The following is a 26,887-nucleotide window of genomic DNA, read 5'->3' on the forward strand; positions in this document are numbered from 1 at the left end:
GCGGGAAAAACACATGTAAAATCCGCATGCGTTTTTCCTGCCAGGGAGATGCGGAGAAAATATGCAGCTTTTCTGCATCATGGGCACACAGCCTTATTTGGTAACTATTTGATTTGCCAGCGCCTAGTCTTGAGTAGATTCCATGCAGGACATGCACTCACTTTTGTTCCACTAGATGTTTTTTTCAATTCCTGAAGTGGGGAAAAAAAAAAAACCACAAACTCTACTTATGAACAGCAAAGAAGATTAATATTAAAATGAATAGGAAGATTCTTTCAGCATTTTTAGGCAATTTTTTGGGGGGTGGCGGATCTACTAAAAAAAAAAAACAAACAAAAAAAAAAAACTACAGCTGCACATATCAGCAGTTTCATAATGTGGATCTTCAATAAAATCCTTCCTTTCTTATTCCTTTCCAATATATTTGATCAAAAAATTGGTGAGTCACACCTTAATAGCATTGAAAATCTCCTTATTGATTGCAGTTGATGCATTTCCCTGATCTGATTCCTGATGGGAAGTCACAGCACATTCAGAATTGATCTACAAAAATAGTCATTACATTACATTCATACTTTCATATAGGCAACTTATTCACTATAAAAATCATATTTGTAGTGTAGATTTTAATTTTACATCTTATATTGTACTTAAAAAAACAAACCCGTTTTATTAGATATGTGAATGGGGAAGCTTCTATGTGCCGTTGGCATGGCCAAGAGCTCAGTCTACCTTTCTGCTGCTAATATAAAATGCTCTGCACCTCCCCATATGTTAATTGGAAGCACTCGATTTGGAGCGCAGCCTAAATTGAATCCTCTGCCATGCTAAAACTGACATTGCATGACCCGAGCGCGCATAGTGTCAGTGTGTGCAGACGCGTTCTCATCCCCCTCTCCTGTCTGCAGCAGCCGCTTGATGCACACAGGATCACACAGTAGTGGTGGGTCAATGCTGACAGGAAAGGGGGATATGAACGCGCACACTGACATTGTGTGTGTGTGTGTGCGCACTCAGCTCCTTCACTGTTGGGGTGTGTGTGTGCGCACTCAGCTCCTTCACTGTTGGGGGGGGTGTGTGTGTGTGTGTGTGTGTGTGTGTGTGTGTGTGCGCGCGCGCGCACTCAGCTCCTTCACTGTTTGTGTGTGTGCGCGCGCACTCAGCTCCTTCACTGTTTGTGTGTGTGCGCGCGCACTCAGCTCCTTCACTGTTTGTGTGTGTGCGCGCGCACTCAGCTCCTTCACTGTTTGTGTGTGTGTGCTCAGCTCCTTCACTGTGTGTGCGCTCAGCTCCTTCACTGTGTGTGTGTGTGCGCTCAGCTCCTTCACTGTGTGTGTGTGTGCGCTCAGCTCCTTCACTGTGTGTGTGTGTGCGCTCAGCTCCTTCACTGTGTGTGTGTGTGTGTGCGCTCAGCTCCTTCACTGTGTGTGTGTGTGTGTGTGTTCAGCTCCTTCACTGTGTGTGTGTGTGTGCTCAGCTCCTTCACTGTGTGTGTGTGTGCGCTCAGCTCCTTCACTGTTTGTGTGTGTGTGTGTGTGTGTGTGTGTGCACGCGCGCACTCGGCTCCTTCGCTGTTGGGGTGTGTGCTCTCTCTTCTGTCAGCATCATCCGCCTGTTAATGTGTGATTCTGTGTGCATTGTGCTGCCGCTGCAGACAGGGGAGGATGATGAGGACACGGCTACACAGACTATCACTGTGTGCACTGTGCTCATGCACTTTCAGTTCATGCAGGGTTGAGGATACCATTTGGGCAACACTCCAAAGCAAGTGCTGTCAATCAGTATAATAGGAGGTGTTTTAATTTCCTGATTTGTTACATTTTCTTTTTTCACCTGCATTTTTTTTCTTATCGTGGTTTTATCTTCTCTTTGCCTCTATGTATTTTTACTTGTATCAACTCTGGTAACAGTTCCAGTTTGGCTGGGAGAGCGTACCCATTGGGAGACATTCCTGAAGACCTTGTCCCACTGGTGAAGAACCAGGTTAGTTCTCTTTTTGTCCTAAGTGTTACTGGTTTATATTTTCCCTTTACTGTTATTAAATGTTCTTTACATTATTTGACCCTGATGAGAACAATTTTTTTTTTGCCTTTGTGACACGACTTTGAATCATTCATGTGCTATAAAATTGATCTTTTGGATTCTGTATTACTCCAGAATTTTGGCATCTTTGGATACTAATCCATTACTGATTTGGAGGAAAATGGCAGCTTAGTTATATAAATTTTTATTTGACTTGCCTTTTGTAAGTAATTAGGATCAGGATCTGTCCATATACCATGGGGTACATACTAAATATTAAGTGCTAAAGTGTTGTTTATTGTAAAAGTATTTAGAAGGGTGACAGTGTGTAACTATGAAACACATTCTTTAGTAAAGGGAACCTGTCTCCATCGAAAATGATGCTATGTCCGTGCTGATGTAGGGATAGTCTGCAGCTAATTAGTGCTTATATCCTGTAAATCTGACTTACTGGAACAGCAGCTACAGGGAGAAAATGAATTAATATTCTCCCTGCAGCCTCTGTCTTCCAATCATCGGGGTGGTGCAGGGAGCTTTTACAATCACTGCTCACTATACGGTCAGTGTAATCCCTCCCCCTGCACTTTGACTGACAGCCTGCTTTGCAGCTTCTGTGTGCAGAACAGGCTCTCATTCTCATTTTATGAGATGACAGGTTCTCTTAAAATCTGTATGTTTTCATTTGTAATACTTTTTGTGACCTTTTAAAAACATTTCCTTGTACCTTGTTAACCAGTAGATAGCAAAAAATTAAAATGTGAGAGTTCTCAGTGGTTGATACCTTTTTAATGGCTATCTGAAAAGATGGTAACAAACAACAATTTACTACTTATTTATCTTCATTGGTTCTCTGAAAGGACCCGAGTAGTCTGGAAAGCTTGCTATTTGTTACCATCTTTTCAGATAGCCATTAAAAGGGATCAACCACTGAGGACTCTGCAAATTATAACATTTTTCTAATGTAAAAACTTAATTTAAAACTTTTTGCTGGTGTTTTTTAAACATTGCCTATCCCTTAAATAGAAACCAGGGAGCATCTCTAGACTACATGTCTCTGTCAATGATGCTGCTGTAAACCTCTCTAAATGCTGTTAACTGTAGCTCAGAAAATATGCCTGCCATCATAATCATCTACAGCAAATAGGAGATAAAAATCTACAACCAGAAAATATATATAAAAAAAAAATGTATTGGTAAAATAAAAATATAAGCGAGACCTTTTCTTCATGCTTTTTTTGAATGTGCATTCAACTCTTCCCTTTTAAAGGGAATCTGTCAGCAGATTTTTGCTATGTAATCCAAAGACTGCATGAGGCAGGGGTTAAAACACAGATTTCAACAATGCCTTTTATCAAGCTCAGTGGTTTTGTTTTCCTGCAATGATTGTTTTAGCATCAGGAGCTTATCATTGCTGGTACACAGCAGCCATGTGCATGCTAGTCCGACCCCCCCCCCCCCCCCCCCCCCTCCTCCTGTGCAGGACTGTGGAGTCGGAGCCCATTTTGGTGGAGTCTGTATAAAATGGACCGACTCCTAAAATATATAATAAATTGGGTACAGTAGTTCAATGCAGTTTGTGGGAAATAGTGTTTCATAAGAATTTGGGCAAGTTATGAAATATCCTATTCCTGATCTAAGTGTCTAGACTTTTAGCTGAGATGAATCTCTGTGATTCGGAGTCGTGAAGTTTGAGTCAGTGTAATGAAAATTGAGGAGTCTGAGTCAGAGGGTTGGCTTACCAGCTCCACAGCCCTGCACCTCCCTCTCTATGGACATTGTATATACAGAGCCTGGTGTGGGTGGGGGCAGCTTCCTCAGCTTTGCTGCATTGCTAAATCTAAATACTGTCTCAGAACAGCTGCACCCAGTAAACTAAGTGATCAATTGTTGGATTCAGGGTCTCTTTGCCTACATCAGGCTGCTTTCAGATGAGGTAGCAAAATCCTGCTGACAGATTTCCTTTTAAAATAGCACTCCCATTATCATGCAGTGATGTGATAGATAAATGGTGATAAGAGTTGTTGCAAATCGATTCACAGGACTTGATTCATCAGCCACAGCAGTATTATGTGGCTGTTGGACATGTGCCATCTGCTGCTCTTTTTTTTATTAGCTGGCCTGGCACGATGTCGTCATGTAGTAGATGGTTCCTGAGGCTCCCATCCAGACACCACAGATTACGGACATGGCTGCTGGTCCGGGTCCTGCAAATTGATTGACATCAACTCTAATGTTGATCTTTATTTTTCTCCAGGTTTTTGAGTTTTTGATCCGTTTGCACTCGCCAGAGGCCCCACAAGATGAGGAAGTGTATCCCTATATTCGCACTTTGTTGCATTTTGACACTAGAGAATTTCTCAACGTTTTGGCTTTGGTAAGACAAACTAAATGGTTAATGTATTGTGGAAACCATTTTTATACATGTAATGTTTTATATTATGTATGTGAATGTCTTTGATTTCTGGACAGAATGTTCAGCGTGACAGCTCTGTGTTTTTAAATATTTCCCATTTTGTTACTGTGCATACTAGTTCATGATCCACGATTTCTCTGGAGGAGCAATGTACACAGGATCACTTCCTATGTAGTTCTGGAAGAATGCATCAAAGTCCTTTGTGGGTTCCAGTGAGCTCCGTGCCTGTGTTGGGAGCGCACCGCTGGTTGCCTGGTTATGTTGGGGCTGCATATATCTTTCAGGTTCCCTTTAACACCGCATAAGCCACTGAATATGTCAGATTATGTGTCAAGTTACATTTTTCTACATCAAGATATTTTGCCTCACCGTGGCATCTGTTGGGTTAGGAAACACCACATCTGTATAATTAAAGGGGTTTGACAGACCCAAAAAAAACCCTCCAAAACAAAAAACAATCTGATTGTCCCTATAATGAATCCATGTACTCCCATTACTTTTATATTTTTTTAGATGCCCTTTGTAATTGTTTACATCCCGACCTACCCTCCATGTGTTTCTTGACTACATTTCCCATAACTGAGGGACTAATGACATTCAGCAAATATCGACAGACACTGTATGACATGCGTTAAATGGCAATATCAAAGGAGTCTCGGCACTCGTTTTACTTTATTCTTTTATTTGTTAAAACTGGACGTGTTCCAGCCCATCCAAAGCTTTCATCAGCAGTGGGCTCCACATACAAAGCACCATTGGGGGACACAGGAACCATGGGTTAGTCTGCTGCCACTAATAATACACATTAACAAAAAAGTTGTCTCCTCCTTGCCTGCTAGCACCAGGCCTCCTCTGTTTAGCTTAGTGTCTTCTATTCCACTGGGCCATTACTTATTCTTCTGTCCACATCTTTGTGGAGCTCTTACCTTTGCATCTAGGAATGAACGTATTCTCAGAAGGGTACTATAAACGGCAGTTGCTCTGGCAGTAACCTGAGGGATTGCTGTGCTTCCTTTAGTACTGGCATTCGTTTTCCCACCCCAGCGACAGCCTTTGGACATTCCATGGTTCCTGTGTCCTCCAGTGAAGCAAACAAGAAATGAAGATTTTTGGTACTCGCCTAGTTAGGGTTGTGTTGTGGTTACTCTCTGTTTTCTTTGGGAGGCACAGCACCCACTCTTGGTTGCCTGGTCCGGCATGCATTTATGTTGGTTTTTCTCTCGGGTGGCTATGCTTTAGTTATTTTGGCTTCTCCTACTGTTTTCTTACTTACTGAGGAGAATTGGTGCCAGCAGGCAACGTATCGTCTACTAGGGAGGAGCCAACGTGCTTTTGTTAAGGTTAGTGTCGGCTCCAGGTGGTAGCAGATGAACCCATAGTTACTGTGTCCCCAAATAAAGACTATGAGAAAGAGATTGCATGGTGAATACCAAAAATATTAATTTTCTGACCATTATTTGAGAACTGTATGATGGTACTTACTGAATGCCGTTGTGCAGCACTATTGGTAGGGGCGGCACTGTATATTGTTCATGGAATTTAGGTAGGTTTTTTTAATGCTTGAAGGTGTTATTTTGCCAATGTATCTCCTGCGTCTGACACTGGTTGTCTCTGGAAGAGAAATTTTAAAAGGTCCAATCTATACCCCTCACCCATCCTTTTGGTCAGGTAAGAGGAGGATGGCTAATTATATGCAAGGAAAGACAGTTGCAGGACATAATTCAGACTTATGCCATAGGAACCTACTTGTGGAATAATATGACCATCATGTTTCTGCTCATATTTTTACCATCCTAGACACACCAAACAGAACTATGATATTGCAAAATTGAAGTTGATATTACATTTCTTTGCTTTCCCAAAGCCGAAAATCCTGGTGCTTGAAGAGACAGTTATGCTCCCCGATCAGATATATCCGCAGAGTGTTTTGAAATTGGATTATTGGAAAGATAATATTAAAATATTGTCCTTTCATTGTACCATCTTGGTGTCCCTGGTGTGGGCTGTAGACAGTCAGTCTACGTAGGGGCAGTTATCTTCACCTGCTTGTTAGCATCTCCTAATGAGAAAACACACAGAACATTGGTTTTATGTAGACTGTCCACTCCTAGCTTATGTGAGATCTCCAAACTGAAGATGGATCTTGGGTCTGTGCACACGTTAAGAATTTGCAGCAGAGTTTTCTGCACCATTTCTGCATCTCTTGGCAGAAAAAACCCTGCGTAAAATAGATGCGTTTTTTAATTGTTTTTGTTGCAGATTTTTCCCCACTCATTAATATGGTTGAAATCTGCATCAAAAACTCTGATTTAAAACTGCTGCAAATCTGCAAGGAAAAAATAAGCAACGTGTGAATGAATGACTCTTCAGAACTCTCAATCACTTTGCTGGCATTAGGAAACCCTGCAGGTTTTGTGAAAAATCTGCACAGAAAAAAGCACGACAGAACCGTAATGCGTGTACAGACCCTTATAGTTGTGCCGTGATATTGAGTTTTTAGTCACCTATTCCAAAACCACTACCATCATTACCATGTAGTATAATCCGCAGGTACCGCAGTAGTACATTACCGTGTAGTATAATCTTTGGGTCACACAGTACTGTGTAGTATCTGTGGGAAGCCCAGAATTACATTACTGTGTAGTATAATCTGTGGGTAGTACATTACCGTGTAGTATAATCTGTGGGTAGTACATTACTGTGTAGTATAATATGTGGGTAGTACATTACTGTGTAGTATAATCCGTGGGTAGTACATTACTGTGTAGTATAATCTGTGGGTAGTACATTACCGTGTAGTATAATCTGTGGGTAGCACAGTAGTAAATTACCGTGTAGTATAATCTGTGGGTAGCACATTACCGTGTAGTATAATTTGTGGGTAGCACATTACCGTGTAGTATAATTTGTGGGTAGCACATTACCGTGTAGTATAATTTGTGGGTAGCACATTAGCGTGTAGTATAATCTGTGGGTAGCACGTTAGCATGTAGTATAATCTGTGGGTAGCACGTTAGCGTGTAGTATAACCTGCAGATGTATTTGCTCTGTAAAGGGAGAGGTCCTTGGTTGTTACAGACACAAGAACTTCTGCAGCAGCTGACGTATCCTTGTCAGACAGCCGCACCATCGCTACGTCTTCTCGCTTTTCTTCTCCCCTGGTTGTGAAGAAGTTTTGGCGCTTACATTATCAGTATACGGTGACACTATGACATATTTTTGCTCCGGTGTTGCTGAATGTTTTCTCTTTTTAATGAGCCAGTTATAGTGTGTGACAATATTTCTTGCTGTTCATCTTTGGTTTTGGGACGTTCCAGCTGCTGACTTGGAAAGATGAGAAAAAATACCCAGATAATTGTATGGATTTTGCTGAAAATGCTGCATTTGTGCGTTATACATCACTCTGTCACCACCGCCATTCTGAAGCCACAGCCAGCGTCGGGCGTCTTACCCGGGAGCTGTGTTGCAAAATGTAGGGAGTGATCTACATATATACAGTGCCTACAAGTAGTATTTAACCCCCTGCAGATTTAGCTGGTTGACACATGCGGAATTAACTTGGCATTGTGACATTTGTACTGTAGATCAGCCTGGAAGTGGGAAATGCACTGCAGCAAATTTTTTTTTTTTTTTTTTTTAAAACGTTAAAAGTTAATTCAGAGTGTCATTTATTATTCAACCCCTCAAACCACAAGAATTCTGTTTGGTCCTCCTAAAGTATTAAGAAGTAGTTCAGGCACCAAGAATAATGAGCTTCACATGTGTGGATTAAAGATCTCTTTTGCCAGCCTTTTCTGACTATTTAAGACCCTCCCCAAACTTGTGAACAGCACTCAGACATTGGTCAACATGGGAAAGACAAAGGAGCATTCCAAGGCCATCAGAGACCAGATCGTGGAGGGTCACAAGGCTGGCAAGGGGTACAAAACCCTTTCCAAGGAGTTGGGCCTACCTGTCTCCACTGTTGGAGCATCATCCGTAAGTGGAAGGCTTATGGAACTACTGTTAGCCTTCCACGGCCAGGATAGCCTTTGAAAGTGTCCTCCCGTGCCGAGGCCAGGCTTGTCCGAAGAGTCAAGGCTAACCCAAGGACAACAAGGAAGGAGCTCCGGGAGGATCTCATGGCAGTGGGGACATTGGTTTCAGTCAATACCATAAGTAACGTACTCCACCGCAATGGTCTCCGTTCCAGACGAGCCCGTAAGGTACCTTTTACTTTCAAAGCGTCATGTCAAGGCTCGTCTTCAGTTTGCTCATGATCACTTGAAGGACTCTGAGACAGACTGGTTCAAGGTTCTATGGTCTGATGAGACCAAGATCGAGATCTTTGGTGCCAACCACACACGTGACGTTTGGAGACTGGATGGCACTGCATACGACCCCAAGAATACCATCCCTACAGTCAAGCATGGTGGTGGCAGCATCATGCTGTGGGGCTGTTTCTCTGCCAAGGGGCCTGGCCATCTGGTCCGCATCCATGGGAAGATGGATAGCACGGCCTACCTGGAGATTTTGGCCAAGAACCTCCGCTCCTCCATCAAGGATCTTAAGATGGGTCGTAATTTCATCTTCCAACAAGACAACGACCCAAAGCACACAGCCAAGAAAACCAAGGCCTGGTTCAAGAGGGAAAAAGTCAAGGTGTTGGAGTGGCCTAGTCAGTCTCCTGACCTTAACCCAATTGAAAACTTGTGGAAGGAGCTCAAGAATAAAGTCCACATGAGACACCCAAAGAACATAGATAACTTGGAGAAGATCTGCATGGAGGAGTGGGCCAAGATAACTCCACAGACCTGTGCCAGCCTGATCAGGTCTTATAAAAGACGATTATTAGCTGTAATTGCAAACAAGGGTTATTCCACAAAATATTAAACATAGGGGTTGTATAATAATTGACCCACGCTTTTATGTTTAAAATTTAATAAAATTCAACTGAGCAACATAACTTTTTGGTTTGTAAGATTTATGCTTCTGTTCATAAAACCTACTCTTGTTTGCAGTTTGAAGGCTCTAACTTATTTGCATCTTATCAAACCAGCTAAATCTGCAGGGGGTTGAATACTACGTGTAGGCACTGTATGGTGTGAGTTACTTGTGGTGCCTGCAGGTATGACGCTGGCGCACAATAGTGTGTTGCTGCCATTGCTGTGCATTTTTATGCTTCTGTTAAAGAAACATCTGACGACAATGTGGTAATGCAACAATAGGGCCGCTGTGGTAAATTTATACGAATGACCTCTAGTAAACGGTTAAATCTGAAAATTGCTCAGTATGTCCAGATTTCGTCCATGTTTGTGCTGCAGATGTCACTTTTCGGAAAGTTTTGTGCGAAATCCACTTCAAATTTAATTTTTATAGTGTTCACACAGTGCTTTTTTGCAGGGTCTTTTTTTCATAAGAGTGTTAGCTGGAAAAACACTGCATACATTACGGCCATTTTTCATGCATTTTTTTTTTTTGTGGTTTTGCTACATTTAATTGAATGGGTTAATAAAAACGTAGCTAGCAAAAAACGCTAAAATAATTGATATGCTGCAGTTAAAAAAAAAAATAAAAATTAAACTACACACCACAGCTCAAAACATGCAAGGAAAAAAAGCACTGAATGAGATTTTAGAAATCTAATTTGTTTTGCTGCTACTGTAAAACGCTGTAGCAAAAATGGTACGTGTGAACAAGCTCTTACAGATTCACTGTTTGACATTCTACTAGATTTATATTTTTTACCTTACTGGAAGGTTACAGGGGTTTATGGCCTGCTGATTGGTGGATAGAGGTTAGCTGGGTGGGTGTCCTACCACTCAGACCCTCATTGATCACCAGTACTGGGGGCTACAGAAAAGAGGCGAAATAGACTGGCTGATTGGACATGTCTCCTGCTACTTTATCTAATATCAATGGCACTTTATCCGTTTGCACCGACCGGTCTGCAGAATGATTGACCGCCGATCGTTAACTTTTATAGATCATCAGTATGAATGCCTGTTTACACAAGCAGCAATGCTCACTGTGATCTGTACTACATCACTCAGTGCACAGCGGCTGCCATTGTTCTTGGCAATGCGAGTCCTGTTTACACCACCGAGAGTGATGCTGCATTAAAGATCAGTTCACCCGATCGAGTGTTTTCCTTGTTCATCGGGTGATCGGCAGCCTGTTTACACTTTAAGATAATCATGAAACAAGCCTTTTTAACAGTGCTCGTTCACGATTGTCTTGCAGTGAAAAGAGCGGCTGGTCGCTGTTTCGCCCAATCTCTCCATCCTTTCCCTCCTGGCTGGAGGTCTCATGCCGAGAGGAGACCGTGAGACGCACGTAATAGTGATCAGCGGAGGACCAGGCAAAGGAACCCACACTGATCTATCGATTGTCACCTACCTACTTCATGACTGATAATGGAGACCCAAATACTTTTTCAATTAATCAGACATTGGTTTTCATCTTTCTTTGGCCACGTTTAGACATGTTGGATTGCAAGAAATGACAGCACTATTCTTGTGAATGCGGCTTTAACCACCCTATTCTATCATAACACAAGCAATCTGTACGGATTTCAGATAATGTCTTGTATTTTCTGCTTGGCTTCTTCTTTCCTATTATTTTGCTAATGTCGCATCTTCCTGACACATTCACCCTCAGCGATTCAGCAGGTTAAATCAGTGCAAAATGTAAAGCAAAATGCTGCACATTCTGATGCTGAACGGAGCGGTTTCTACTTGTATGATTGCTCGTCGTTCCTTTTTCATTTTCCAGCTTTATAAAGGAACCTTTAGAAAATGTCGAGGTTTCTATATACCATGATCAGATATCTAAAGTTCAGGTGTACGGGATCCATCATGTGCTGGTGTTTGTACACTTATCAGCTTGTATCAGGATTGTCACCGTTTTGTCCTTTTTATACTGAATATGACTATCTTTTTTTCTTCCTGTGCAGGCGGGACGCCTGTCCCCTCCTCGCCCCCCCAATGCTCGGCTTTCATCTGCTTGGGGAACGCTTGCTTATTATCAACACCACGACTTGGCTTTAGTTCAAAGGGAGGACATTTAATCCAAGCGTCTCTCTCCCCTCTGAAGTCTCTCTTTCTGAAGCGTAGTCCTCGGGAGACTCGAGCAAAATTAAATGAGGTTTATTCAACTCCCTCCAAGCTCATAATCTGGGAACAGAACAGGGAATAATAATTAAGTTGTTGGAAGACATCAGATGATTAGGCTTGTGGAAAGCTGGCAGGCAAAGTGCCATGTGTCTGTCCAGTATGTCCACCGATCAAGTAATCAGCTCTGTATACATATAGGCACATTCATTATTATTACACTTGCTGAGAATCCATATAGGACTTTATAGGAAGCACAGCTAGCTATTCTCACAAATGCAGTGTTATAATTGCCTTTTATGCTACGCCACTATATAGGTGTGTGCTACATGGGACAATACACTGTTGTGCACCAGATTATCACATTGTAGCTCTCATACGTACAACACTGGAAGTATGGTGTAGGATTAGGGATCAATAATTAAATGAATGCATTCCAGGATTCGGTGGGCTTCAAAGTCCATAATGTCAGAACTTTACCATCTGATTTAACTCTTACCCTGCCATTTATCTGCACATCGCATATGAATTAAAAATATCGGTTTCAATGAAACAATTTTGTTTTATTCCGTATTGAGTGAGCGCCACACGCATAAATCCGCACACTTGCATGCCTTGACTGCCATCACTGAGGTTATTAATGGTTGTCTGAGGACTGTTCTGCCACATTGAATGCATTTGGGTATGCAATTCATCAAGATCTGCTGCTGGCAGCTCCCTTGTGGATTTGTCAACCAATGATATGTTCAATGGGAGACAAGTTTGGAGACAATGCAGGCCATGGTAGCACATTGAGGCCCTGCAGGCTGCTCAGTCACATGAGCAACATACAGCCTGGTGTTGTGTTGTTGAAAAATGGTTCCTGAGAAATTTTGAAGCAATGGCCATACCACTGGTACCACAAAATCAACGTAATGCTGAGGTGTTAGTGCACCTGCAATGAAAACTAGAGGGGTCCGGCTACAGTACATCATGCCACCCCAAAATCTATTTCTATGAGTAGGGCCGGTGTGACATTCCTTCGTGAAGGTTTTCTCATTGACCTTATGCCACACCTCTCAAAGGCTATCATGATGCAGAGCAAGACTGTAATGGAGGTCTACCTCTTCACAATGAGTCTTGCTTTTGTCTTGGACGCAACAATATCTGGAAATTGGTCTAGAGTCCACCAAAGCCATGAAGAGTCCTTCACGAGGGAACGTCATACCAGTCCTATTCCCGGGATTATGGTATTGAATGGCGTATTGTACGATAACCGAACCCCTCTAGTCTTCTATCCAAGCACACTAACAAGTAGTTTACGTCCACAGGATTCACTTTCTCTGGATGTTTTTCTTCAATCACACCATTTTTTATGTATTTTCTCCACACTGTTGCACAACTAAAACCCATAAGCGTGACAGTTTTTGCCTCATTTGAACTCTCTCATATTGGATAACTTGATTTCTTGAAATGTCTAATTTCCGTAGAGTAAAGTGAAAGGCCAGGTGTTTCTAAAGAAATGGCCATTGGGTATTATGCCCTTTCTGTTTTATTGCAATGACAAGGAATAGAGGAGTAACTTTGTATTTCAGTATATTTGGGTGATGGCTATCCTTATATCTGTGATGGATGGTAAGGATTGTATGAGTGCTTGGTTAAGCCTCAGTTAACCACTAATATAATCTGTGCATAACGGGGATGAATGATCTGCATGGGATAAGTCGGGGGAGGATTCTTCACGCAGCATTCATTAGACTTTCTTCACTCCTCTGCAGCAGATTTGCAATGTTAGTGAGAAGTGATGTAGATAACGCAGACATGCGAACACATGTGCTGAAGGTTATTTTTGTGTTTTTTAGACATTTGAAGATTTTACCAATGATAAACAAGCTGTGGAGCACCAACAGAGGATAGTGGACATCCTGCTGAAGGTATGAGAATGGTAGTAGGAGTCTTCTACATGGGCCTCTTCTAAACGAACGTCACTAGGTTCCTCAAAGGATGGGTCCTGTAACATTACCACAAATTTTTTTGGCCGAGAATCTAATGCTACACAATTCATTGTTAATTTCTACCATCCGGATATGTATGGTTACACTTTTCCCTTCTTATGCATACTTCACCTGTTACCAGCAAGATTGGCCACATGCATCCTATAGAAATGTAGGGTGATTCCCAAGATAGCATCTTCTCCCAGTTTCATTGACTTTTCTTTTTAGGTAGGAGTCCCACTAGCTTATGACATCCAATGTGAGAGCATGGGATGTGATATGCTAATGACACTTGGCTCCAGCTCTGCGGTGAGCGTGATCCAAGTGTCATACTACTGTGCTTCGATCCTCTAGCATGAGAGAATCACAGCACAGCTGCAGGGAGATGGAGAAAGTAATTTCTCCATCTCCATGGCATGACTCTGCGTATATCGGACTGCACTGGGATGACATGCGAGTGCAGTCCAATGTTTCACACGCACCCATAGACTTGTATGGGTGTGAGTGAACTGAGTCTCGCTGCAAAACGCAGCATGATGCGATTGTTCTCTGATGCCGAATCGGCGTGAGAAAATAATCGCAGATCTGAGCTGCCCCCCAGGATAACACTGGGCCGAGTACTATGCGGTTTTATCACATAGCACTGAGCCGTGTTGTATGGTAGTGTGACGCCGGACTTGCCGTTTAATCCGAGTTCACACTGGTGGATTTCACTGTCTGCATACTGACCCCCAATGCCTGGACTGCCCTGGGGTTTCCCAACCAGAAATTGCAGCTTTATATTTGTCTATGAGGGTGTAAGATCTGGTCAGGAGACTCAGTCAGCATGGCATGGCATTGTGGTCCATAGACACCCTTTTAAAGGGGTTGTCCAGGACTGAAACATTGATGATCTATTAGTGATGAGCGTAAGTACACGTTTCTCAAGTTTGCCTAGGGTGCTCGGGTATGCATCTAGTATCGCGTTTTATCGCATATCAGTGTTTTGGATCAGAGTTTCATCAGTGTTTGGGCCATGTCAATTTTGACCATCCGTGTTTCATGAGTGTTTTTTCACGTCTGTTCAAAGCTTCTCCTGCCCCTTACAATGTTAACGAAGTTGGCCACTACTTTTTATGATTGCCCCAATTGATGGACCCTGTGCCCCTAAGTGTTTTTATAATTGCCTCCTGCTGTTCCTCTTGCCAGTGAGTGGCACTGTCAGTGGCCGCTCACAGGCATCACGTGACCCCCGGCTCTGACATCCGCTCATGTCGCGTCAAGTTCCGGATGCCGCCGGGGGTCTCTCTTCTGCGTTCCATGGTGAATGCTGGGATGTGGGCAGGGTTACCCCATGCGTCACACCCAGCATCCACCGCGCGCTCTCCTCATTCCTTGGGAAAGCGCGCGGTGGATGCTGGGCGTGACACGCGGGGTAACCCTGCCCACAACCCGGCAGCCACCACGGGGACCGTGTCACTGATGTCACGCCTCACTTGTTGTGACGTCAGCGGGGGTTCATGGGATGCCTGTGAGCGGCCAGCGGTAGCTCCGCTCACAGGCAGAAAAGGCAGAGGGAGGTAATTAGAAAAACACTTAGGGGCACAGGGTCCATCAATTGGGGCAATCATAAAAAGTAGTGGCCAACTCCTTTAATAACGAACAACACACTGATCGCACATGGATGGAATCCGTGCGCTATCCGTGATTTTCACTGATCCATAGACTTGTGTTGGTAAATTGGATCCATGACTTGGAAAAAACCCACTGATATATGAACAGCCCCATACACTATAATGGGCACATGTTCTGTAGAACACGTACGTGTAAAAACGGACGTCTAAATGAGGCGTAAGGGACTTCTGACAAAAAGCTGAGAAGGATACCCTGCAATCTGTAGGGAAACCAGCACACGTGAGTAAATGTTTATTCCAAAATCGTTAACACATATTCATCAGAGTCTATTCCATAAAAAGATTAGGCAAAAAGACTATAAGAAATGGAAGTTATTACGCGTTTCGAGCCTTTGAACTCCCTGGTCATAACATGCATTATAAATCCTAACATAACATTTATAGATATACATATATTTAATATTGCTTAAAAAAAATGTAGCATTTTTCTAGGCTAGGCCAAATATAGCTATACCCCATTGTATATGTATTTCATTGCTATATATGTTTTTGAAGTGATACTATTTTATTCAGCATAATCACCTTTCTACTATCTACATTTAAAGGGGTTTTCCCACGAACAACACTTCATTTTATTCACTAGATCTTGGAATAATAATAACTTCGACAACTGGATGTGATTAAATAAAATGTTCCTGTGCTGAGATAATCTTATAAATGTGCCCCTGCTGTGTACTGTGTAATGGCTGTGTCTGACCGTACAGGAACATGGTCTGATCATACCACATCTCCTGGGCAGGAGAGGAAGCAAAAAAGTTTTTGGTGAAGTTTCAATGTTGTGTTTTCTCTCCTACAGGTTATGGTTGAGAACTCCGATTTTACCCCTTCCCAGGTCGGTTGCCTCTTCACGTTCTTGGCTCGCCAACTTGCCAAACCAGACAATACACTTTTTGTTAACCGAGTACTATTTGATCAGGTAAGAATAAAAGTTTATTTTGAGGTGGATGTATCATCAAAAGGTTATCTATTGTTTAAATTTTTATTGTAAATTACTTCATCACCTGGGGTCACTATCTGGACCCTACAAAGAACATAGAAATACTTTATCAGGATTCCTTTAATATGGATTCTGGTGATTGATTTTTCATAGGTTCTGGAGTTTCTGTGCAGTCCAGATGATGATTCCAGACATTCAGAAAGACAACAGGTATGCCGAGACATAAAACTGAGATAAACATGGATTTGCAACAAAGACATTGTGTGTGACCCCATTTAAAGCTGCCCTTGTCTTGTAGCCAGGTAGGAACCCCTGACTGTTTCCCAACAAAAACAGAAGGCGATAACCTTGACCTAGCGTGGTGGCACAGGGTGGAACATAGTGCACCCCCGCCTCCAATGCTGCTTTGGACACAGGATTACGATATAGTTTTGGGATATTGCTTTTAAAGGGGTTATTCAGTACTTTTATATTGATGGCCTATCCTTAAGATAGGCCATCATTACCAGATCGGTGGGGGTGCGACACCCGTGCTGAGCAGCTTTTCCTGGTGCCAGTAGGTTGTACTCAGTTTGCAGAGCGGAACAGCATAGCGCCACCAATTGTATAGTGACTGCTCAGGGTACTGCAGATCTACCCTTATTGATCACTGTCTCCTTGGTGAGGACTATAAGAAAAATAACACCAAGTGAAAAGGCCCAGATCACTGGGACAGTATGGCAGATTTAAAAAACAAACAAATCAATAAAAATGAAATACTCAATGGAGCAGCAGGAATAAACTAATAAGAGCACAAACTGGTCTTTTAACCTGGTGACAGGTCCTCTTTAATAGATCCATAGAGACCACCTCAGCGATACATTATTGAAGTTATTCGTTGAATTCTGCTAAAGGATTGGATGATAGATGAATGTATCTCTGAGTCTGATAGTAAAGCTCAGTTTTGTTTGTAGATTTCTCTATCCAGTACAACCACGGCCCCTTCTGTATCAGCCTGTCCAATAATAATATCTGGCATAACCTCCAGGGACCTCAGCGCGTCTCTCTCCCCCCGGCTTAAATTATCTTTGCCCAAGAATCTGTTGGCATTAATAGTGAGAAGGTTGCGGTCCGATTCCTGGAAAATATCCCGGCAATGAGGCTGTGATTCCATCGGATAGAAATCGGATTTTTTGTAATAAAACCAAGCAGTGTGCTAATACTGCCATTATTACAACCTCAGCCCCAGTGTACTGTAATGTAAAAGCAATATCTGGTTCATAAAAGGAAAGGTTAGATACATATAAATGACGGTTTGGTAAAGATTGATCAGCTATATCAGAGGTTGCCTTGTCCATGTTTGGAAAATGGCGGCGAACTGTAATATTACGGGCAAAATTATTAACATCCAACATTGTTTTATACAAATCAAAATGTTTAGTAGGAGCACAACTCATCTATAGGTAGTAGTGCGATCCCATCCATTAGTAGGGGCAAAGAGAGCCCTTCTGATAAAACCATTGGCTGTTCCTGAGAAATAAATTTTACATGACAAGCTATTAATGACGGTGGATAACGTGGACTTGAGGGCATGCTTTCTTCCTGTTCTCCATTTTTTTTGTCCTTCTGTTAGGAGAGGTATTGCTATTTTCCACATAGTCAGCTCTAAAATAAGAGGCACAGTGCGACATGTCCGATGTGACCTGATGAATCTGCCTTGGTCTGTGATTAAGAGCTTGGTGTTTCAGCTCAAAACGTGTAAGAAAGGTACGTGGCTCGTATTTTATATGATGCCACACTGTTAGCCTCAACACTTTTAATGTCCTCTCCAGTGACGGGCAGCAAGTACCAGGCAATATTCAGCATTCAGGATGTAGTACAGGCACCTTAGACACTCACATTTGTTGGTATTTGTCAGATGCACCAAGGTCTATTAAACGATCTATTTTGGCAGTGTCTGCTCCTGGAGCTGGCAGCTAACTCAACCGGTCCCATACGTTGTGCACTTAGCGCTGTCACTTTGCAGAATCTAGGGTTAAATGCCTACTGGTGCGACATCTGGTTGGAGCCTGCAAGTTCTCCGTGCCTCATACTTTCTATGCTTGAGATGGAAAGATCAGAATCCCGTTGGCAGCAGTGACAGATGTTAGGGTTTATAGTCTCCGCACTGTGCCGCAGATGATTTGGGCATTATAAAAATCACAGCATATAAATTCCAGGCTTACAAGCAGTGAACTGTCTGACCTCCTAATTAGTTGCCAGGAACCTCTGTAAGTCAGTGTATAAGAGGATATAGAAATTTGTTTTATATTCGGTAATAGTACCTCTGCCGATACATTGCACCTCAAGTGAGTTCAGAAGGAATCATAAATGCTTCCGGACTACCTGGGGCTTTCCGCGCAGTGATCTTGTACCATGCAAACCTCCTTCTGTGATTTTGATGGCTTCTGTTTTAGGTTCTCCTGGAGCTGCTCCAGGCTGGAGGAATTGTTCAGTTTGAAGAGAACAGACTGATCCACCTGGCAGAAAGAGCACAGTTGTAAGATGCTTTATTTTCTATGATTTTATTGAAGCAATTGCTGGCTGTTATACTATACGATAGAGAATTATTATCATCATGAGCCGTTTTTACTATTCAGGCTGAATTGACACATCTGACATTCAGACTCTGAGTATGGTCTGCTGTAACCAGACCATGCTGTGGTCTTCTGACCCAAACTCTGCAGCCTTGTAAGCAAATACGAAACTTTTGCGTTTGGGTCAGTAGACCTTCAGACTGTCCAGACGAAGCAGTCCGTTCTTGCACCGTGAATTTCAAAGGCGTAGAACACCTAATTTACTCGTACAGTTGACGTATACCCTAATTTTCCCAATGACAGCAGCAGATATGTGTTTGAAAAGATTTCAGGTCTGTGTATGATCATAAACTTTGATGCTGACTTCAGATGATCTAGTTTAGAGCCGGGGGTCTACTAGAATTTTTTTTTCTCGAATATATATTGTAAAATTGAAAGAAGCACTCTCATCAGTTTCTATCATCTTAATATATTGCAGTCATCATATTATATAGCACTGTGTACTTACAATTGCTCATTTTGCCTTTCTGCCAAGCTAATTTTTCTCTTTTCTCTATGTAGAAACAGGAAGTCTCTTGTCCCTGCTTTAATCATTCCCTTCAACTCCTGACCCAGCTTCTCATCCTCCCCCCTACCAGGGACTTTTGCAGTGATTTATGACCTGTGCAGACAAAATTGACCTCATGTTTATACATAGAGCTTAGAAGGATTCAGCTAGTCAGTTTTTAATCACGTGATGTCCTAATTCTTCTCTTTTCCATTAGGTCTTTCTACCCAGATAGACCTAATGGAAAAAAAAATTATGACATCACATGATTAAAAACTGACTAGCTGAATCCTTCTAAGCTCTATGTATAAACATGAGGTCAATTTTGTCTGCACAGGTCATAAATCACTGCAAAAGTCACTGGCAAAGCTGTCTTGCTGTCTTGTCTCCCTTTTTAAAAAATTGTTTACACCTTTTGCAATCTTTTTTTATTTTATTATTCCAAAGCTTCTAATAGAACGAACCCTTTTGTGTCTACAGTTACTCTGCCGACAGGTATCAATGGTTGCAAAGGTCTGCACAGCATTTCCTGATATCATTTATTTTTTAGATGAAGCACGTGTAACATATCAACTGCATTTATGTGATAAATAATTGTCTTTTTTTCTCTGTTTTGTGTCTAGTTACCAGATCTGTGAGTTTATGTATGAAAGAAAGCACCTATACGATAAAATCATAGAATGTTATTTGCAAGATCCCATGAGAAAGGTATTGTGGAAATATTCTTATCTATTTTCCATTGCTCAGTATAAGGGCTGTTTGACACGTCAGTGTATCCGGTATGTGTGGTGACAGTTTCCACACGTACTGGAGACACTGACACACATAGACCCATTCAAATCTATGGGTCTGCGCACATGTCAGTGTGTTTCCACGGACCGTGTGTCCGTGTGCTACACACGCTGACATGTCTATTTTTTTCCGGATGCACGGTCCGCAAAATGTCTCACGATGAACACAGATGTCATCAGTGTGACACGTACCTCCGCCTGGGAATCGGTGTACAGTTAGCGCTGTTCCCAAGCGTCGGCTGCTGAACACTGCTCTCATAATTGTTCCTTGCTCGCGTTGTGATCGACACGAGCAAGAGACCATGTTGGGAGTAGTAGTAGGCTGCTTCTGCAGTGTCGCTGTGTAAAAATAAGAATAAAATAATAAAATCCTTATACTCGCCTGTCCAGAGATGTCCCCCGCTGTAATCCTCTGACCGCTGAAGCCGGGGAGAATGAGCTGCTCCAGCGAGAGGGCATCGGAGCTGAGCTCAGGAACAGTGTCCTGTCACTCACTGAGGGCTCCAGCAAGCGGGGCCCTGCACTGAGCGGAGCTTACGGAGTGACAGGACACCGCTCCTGAGCTCAGAGCAGCTCCGGGCCCCGCTCCCTGCAGCGGCTCATTCTCCCCGGCTCCTCTACAGCAGGGGACATCTCCAGACAGGTGAGTATAAGGATTTTATTTTATTCTTATTTTTACACAGGGACACTGTGGGAGCAGATACTACTACTTCCAACATTCTCTTGCTCATGCTGATCACAGCGCGAGCAAGGGACAATGATGAGGGCAGCATTCAGCACCCGGCGCTTGGGAACAGAGCTAACTGTACACTGATCCCAGGTGCCGGGACGTGTGATCCTGATGCAGAACACGGTTGCACACGTGTGACACACAAGGGACACGGCTATCTCCGGTACCAGTTTTTCCGGTACCGGAAATATACGGATGTGTGAAACCGCCCTTACAGAAATTTTATGCCTTTCATTACAATTACATAGTCCAGGGGTATTGTGAATTGCAAAATATTTGTTGGCTTCTTCTAATAGAAGTTTTTGTTTTTAGTAGACATGTGGAGTATATACATAACATTGAAATTGCAGCATCAAAGACTAAAAGTCATGGGATTATGGAAATCATGGGATGATAGATATGTTAATGATATGCAAATGATGAAAAAATGCAAACAAAATTTTCAAAACATCTTAATTTATTCAGTATCAAGTATGAGCGCCACATGCGGAAATACACACCTTTACATGCCCTAGCTGTTATCAGTGATATTATTAATGGTTGTCTGAGGAATGTTCTGCCACACTGAAGGCACTTGGGAAAATCATCAAGATCCGATGCTGGCAGCTCCCTTTGCTGTTGCTGACCAATGGAGTTCGCAGATGTGCTCAATGGGAGACAAGTCTTTAGGAAGTTTACACCAAGCAGGCTGCTCACAGTAACATCAGCAACATGCAGCCTGGTGTTGTGGCATTGAAAAAATGCTGCTAGGCACTTTGGATAAATGGCCAAACCACTGGTTCCATGACCAAATCAATGTGATGCCGAGCTGTTAGCGTACCTGGAATGAAAAGTAGAGAGGTCTGCTACCGTACATTTTGCCACCCACATCATAATCCCAGGATGAGAACTGGAGAGGCGTTCCCTTGTGAAGGCCTCTTCATGGCGTTGCTCCCATGGTCTCCAGACCAATCTCCAGCTATCATTGTGTCCAAGATAAAAGTGGGACTTCTCACTGAAGAGAATAGACCTCCCTTCCAGTCTGTTACCGTTTTGCTCTGCACGACGGTATCTGCTGAGATTGGTGGCGTGAGGCCAATGGAACACCTTTTAGCTGAACTTGGAACCCAGTTTCGTGCAAATGCCTCCTTTTGGTTTGTGTAGACACTGTTTAACACCTTAGGTTTGGTCTGTGATGTCTAATTTTACTTGCACTACACAGTAGATCACTTGCTCCATTTTTCTAATCTGTAATACGCCTGTGACACATGTAGGGATTGCCTGTTTATCAGGCAATCCCTACATGTGTCACAGGTGTATGACCGATGTGTCACAATCAACCACGGCGACACTTTCATCGATGCCGACCATGCCGCAAATGCTCGGCAAGTACCCGAGCGTGCTCGTTTAAAGGGTTAAATGAGCATGCTCGCTCAACAATAGCTAGGACTGATTATGGTTTATACTTTTAGAATAATATATTAGAGAGCTGCATATCTAGAGAATGCATCAGCAAAAAAGTGCAATAAGAAGCCCAATTCTGATGAACTCCTAGGCAAACCACTGGGAATGTGAATTTCCTGGTTGGTCCTTCTGTTCAGTGATTTAAATGTGACGATAACAACTGTATACCATGATAATAAGTAGCAATTTATTAGGAAACTATAAGTTAAAGGGATTGTCCAGTCATCTAAATACTGATGATCTATCCCTAGGATAGGTCATCCATATCAGATTTGGTATCCTTCCCCCTTGGTGCTGCTCTTCTCCGTTCAATGTTTATATCCAACCTTTCCCGGAGCTAATAACGGCAGATCGCTGGGGTTGTTGGCCCCCACTGATCTGATCTTGATGACTTATTCTGTGGATGGGTCATTAATATTAGAAGCCTGGACAACCCCTTTATAGGCTAGCGCAGCTTTCCTCACAGCATGTCAGTCCATACAATGGCAGCTGGTGGAGGAGAATGTGACCAGACCGGTCCATCTGTCTCCTTCAGTTGTAAAACGCATCACATGGGAAAGCTGCTCCATCACCTCACATGTTCCTCCATTATTGGCCATTTTATGGACAGGAGAAGGCTAATCAAGCTGTGAGGAAACCTGCAATAACCAGAGAAAGTGGCCAACTTCTCCAAGGGATTCTCTTACATATTTTTATAGACTTCCCGATGGTGCGGCTAACATTGGCCATATACCTTAGATAAATGTTGGTGGAGCTGATAACCGAGTATCAGACATGCTGGATTTCATTGTGGTGATCAATGTTGCCCAAAGATAAGTGCTGCCAGAGGTATCTGGAAATGGCTTATACCTCTTTAAGCTTGCAGTCTCAGACAGGGGATGTGGGGGAATATAGTACTCAGTGGAATGAGTGCTTAACATATAGTTATAGCCTGTGTATGGCCAATTTTTGCTTTACAGCGGGCTGTTCAAGGGAAGACATTGATGGCCTATATGCCATTGATTGAGGCTGGACTTCAGAGGGCCCATATTCTGGTCTTGCACAGGGGCCCTTTTCTGCCTATGTCTGTCCCTTGGTGTCCAAGTGACGGAGGTCTGAGAGCTCTGCTGATTGCCAGACAAGGTCTCGCTGCTGCTCCGGTAGCTCTGGGACACTTTGCCTCCTGTCGCCTCAGCGCGGCTTTCTTCTGGGACATCAAGGTTGACCCTCACGGTCAGTGGGTGCCATGGATAAATCTTAGCGGAGATGAAGTGGACATTGCTAGAATATATAAGTAGCAGTACTAAGAAAGCAATCAGCATTGCTAGAATGTCATCTGTGTTTCTCCAGGAACATATATGATGATTTGTTCATATGAAAGAATACACATGATTGTACAGCAAACCCACAACTCATTATCTCGTTGGCTTACAACTTTTGGACAGTTTTGGTATAAAGCTTTGCATTTTTTTTTGCATTCATACTCATCAAATAATTTTTTTCTCTACCAGCAAGAAGTTTTTAATTACATTCATAATATCTTGTCAATTCCTGGATACAGTCCTGAGGAGAAGCAGTCGACATGGGATAAGGCAATGGGACACATGGAGGTAAGCCAATCTGGAAAAAGATGTCTGTCCTCATGATCTAACGTTTGCCTTATTCTATGAGAGCCTCCCTTTCCTTTCCTACCTTTTTATTCTAATTTTAACATTGTCAAGGTTTGGAATACTAGATACACTCGTATTTGTAATACTACTTTAGGCATTTAATGACACTTAATCTAGGACCTAATTCACATAAAAACAAAAAATACTCTCAAATGATATGCAGACCAATGGTAATGGTGCTGGTTGCATAGCTGCATTTTATACAGGTGTTTCTATACACACTTTACATATCTAAGGACACAGTATATAACATTAGCATATATACTGTAGAGATGACAAAACTTACTATAAGAACTAAACTAAAGATAAAGTACTTTTTTCGATATGTAGTTACATATTTAGTATTTACACATCCTTATAGGAATTGAGATTGGTGCAATTCTGGTGAGGTCCAGCGTGGCCAACTAGGTCCGGCCCAACTCTGGTTATCACCTGTTAGTGCTGTAGAGTTTTAGTCTGATGCAGCGGACCCTCCTCCCACACTAGCAATAAATAAATATAATTTACTATTCTAGATTCTGTTTTAGTGGTGGCGATTAAATAAAAATAACTTTAAATAGAAATCATGTGGCAGAATATAGGCCACTGTCAATGTCGGCTTATACTTGCATCACAATGGAGAGTCATTACTCCCAATGGAAGAATATATATTATATTATATTTGGATCACTTTTACTGCAAGTCTGTGATAAATAAGCTGAACGTCTGCAAAGGTAAAGTGCTCAGACTATTGATATTTATGATGACGCCTTATGTACATACAACTTTATTTTAAAGTAAATTCTCTTTGTAATCCCATTTCTTTTCCACCTGTAGTGGTTCTTCTGTTGTAAAGTGGTCATTATCTTTCTCTATGTAGAGGGCGAAAAATGGAATTCATTTCTTGTGATGTTGAAATAATTGCATCTTCAAAGTAAAACGATAAATGAGGACTTGGAATGGTTATTGGCAGAACGCTGCAGCATGTATCGCTTTTCTCTATGGCAAGACCCTCATGTAACTTATGGAATTCTGTACAACCCCATTTCTGTACAATGTATAGAAAGTCAAGAGTGTAATAATGCACGACGAGTCATTCATTGGCATCGGTTTGAACAGTGTGTTTGCAGGCTTCTTTTCTTTTTTTTCATATACATTTTTTTTGTATAAGGGGTTGTTGGAAACCATTTTTTTGCTTTATTGTACTCTAAGCCATTTTAGCTTGTGCTTTCCCGGATGTAAACATCTGATATCCTTGTTTTTTCTTGGAATATTGAGGACCTTTTCTCAAAGGTTTTCAAAGACCCAAAATCAACTTCTAGTGTTCGGTCCATCAGAAAATCTCAAAATGAACTAAAGTCCAATAATAAAATTTCAAAACTCTTTTCCTTTGTCACCCGGAGTCGCGTAATACCAACTGTAATGTTCTCCTTTGCTTCTGATGACCTTGTGTTCATTTCAACCAAGATCCTTTGTGGCTGAATGTGTGAAACGTTATCTGTGACATTGGGCACAGTCGGATGGACTTGCGGTGTCCTCTATTGGGCATGCACTGGTTTGCTTTAGAGTGTATGCTCATTTACAATTCCTCATTGTGACCGCTGTGCGCAGTGCATTCTGGGCAAAGTAGTTTGTATTTCGGTTCCACCATAGTTTCATGTGCTGACAAAGTCAATAGTTCTTACATTTTGAGATGTTCTTACACTTTGTGAACTCCCTTAGAAGTCATTGGAGATAGCTGCTGATGGCTGATCACCTCTCTACTGACAATGCCCACAAGATGGGGGACCCTCATTTTTTAGATGTCTTTAAAGGTGGGACCTGCATCTATCAAATATTAAGTTTGAATTCAGTTCCACAAGCATGACATCAAAGTATATTTTTCCAAGTTTGATTTTTCTCAATAACTTGAATACTGAGCTCGAAAGCTTCAATAAGTGGTACAAGGGAATAGTCTATGAATGTTGGATCAACTTGTAGTGATTCTGAAGGGGTGTTATATTCATTACAGTGAAGCTGGGTAGTTTATTGTCATGGAGGTACACATTTCAGTAATCATACAGCTTGTACTTTTGCGACTTCGGAGCACCACCTCCCACTAAGAAGGACTTTAATAAAATGTCCCGATGACAGGAGGCTAGTGGGGGGCTATGGTGCACTCTTCATTGCTCCCTGAACTCAAGAAGGGGCAGCGTAGGAGCTGAATGTAATACAATGCATTGGCCAGTAGGGCCATAGCTGGGTGGACCTGGTGTCTTGTACCTCCGGTGCTGGATGCCATGGAAAGTGCCAATAACCAACTCTGCCCAGAGGTGGGTATTTAATACAGGACTAGAACAGCAAGCTGAAACTTTGCCCCAAGTGAAAAACAAGTCTAGATGTGACTGGATTTGTCTCTTCTGATTGAGCATATGAGTGGCCCCATCTCCTATGAGAAAGGTGCAGTTATTCCTCCAAGTTCATGAACAATCCAGCTCCATCTTCCATGTCTTCCTTTTGGTAAGGGCAACTTCTTTTTTTCACAGCAGATATTTCATTTTACAATAATTTTGTTATTTTTCCTCATTAGGAACTTCTAACACTGAGCCCAAGCAAAGCAGCCGATTTGGTGTGTACCCACTTTAGTGACCAACTGGACGAGATCATTGGAAAACTACAGGTATTTTGGTCCTGTTAGCGAGGCTGCTATCAGATTGTCACATTCAAGGCACTGGCTGATAGTCTGCGGCCAAGCGATAATGAGTGCAGTCATTACCAACCAGTGGGCCGTGCAAACATGCCGATGAGCGAGCAAAATGCTCATTCGTCAGATGATGGGATCATTTACGCAGACATAAAAATCATCACCAGCAGCAAATCTCTCCTTGTAAACCACAAACATCCGGCCAATGTAATGAATGCTATATCTATTCACCCGTGTTAACAGGTTTTTAAATGAGCGCTAATCAGCTTGTATAGTCAATTAGTGCCCCTTATGGGCATAGATCTGCCTGTGCAACTGGAGCCTCAATGCCCCCATTCATATTTGCACTGTTAGCCAGACCCACTTATAAGGACTCCTCCGGCGACAAACTGTGTATGAGG

At 42.4% G+C, this 26,887-nt stretch overlaps 1 protein-coding gene across 1 annotated transcript in view; it reads left to right on the forward strand.

Annotated features, from left to right (window-relative positions):
- VPS8 (VPS8 subunit of CORVET complex) overlaps nt 1–26,887 on the forward strand; it is a 170,889-nt gene that overhangs the window by 96,574 nt on the left and 47,428 nt on the right. Inside the window, exons 26-34 of the mRNA XM_073646517.1 lie at nt 1,911–1,983; nt 4,277–4,396; nt 13,368–13,439; nt 15,969–16,088; nt 16,263–16,319; nt 18,545–18,627; nt 19,835–19,919; nt 23,666–23,764; nt 26,373–26,462. Coding sequence (XP_073502618.1) covers nt 1,911–1,983; nt 4,277–4,396; nt 13,368–13,439; nt 15,969–16,088; nt 16,263–16,319; nt 18,545–18,627; nt 19,835–19,919; nt 23,666–23,764; nt 26,373–26,462 — 799 coding nt within the window. The remainder of the gene's footprint in view (nt 1–1,910; nt 1,984–4,276; nt 4,397–13,367; nt 13,440–15,968; nt 16,089–16,262; nt 16,320–18,544; nt 18,628–19,834; nt 19,920–23,665; nt 23,765–26,372; nt 26,463–26,887) is intronic.

This window comes from Phyllobates terribilis, unplaced genomic scaffold, assembly GCF_046119375.1.
Source record: "Phyllobates terribilis strain yellow unplaced genomic scaffold, ASM4611937v1 Scaffold_9__5_contigs__length_417890890, whole genome shotgun sequence".
Classification (NCBI taxonomy): domain Eukaryota; kingdom Metazoa; phylum Chordata; class Amphibia; order Anura; family Dendrobatidae; genus Phyllobates; species Phyllobates terribilis.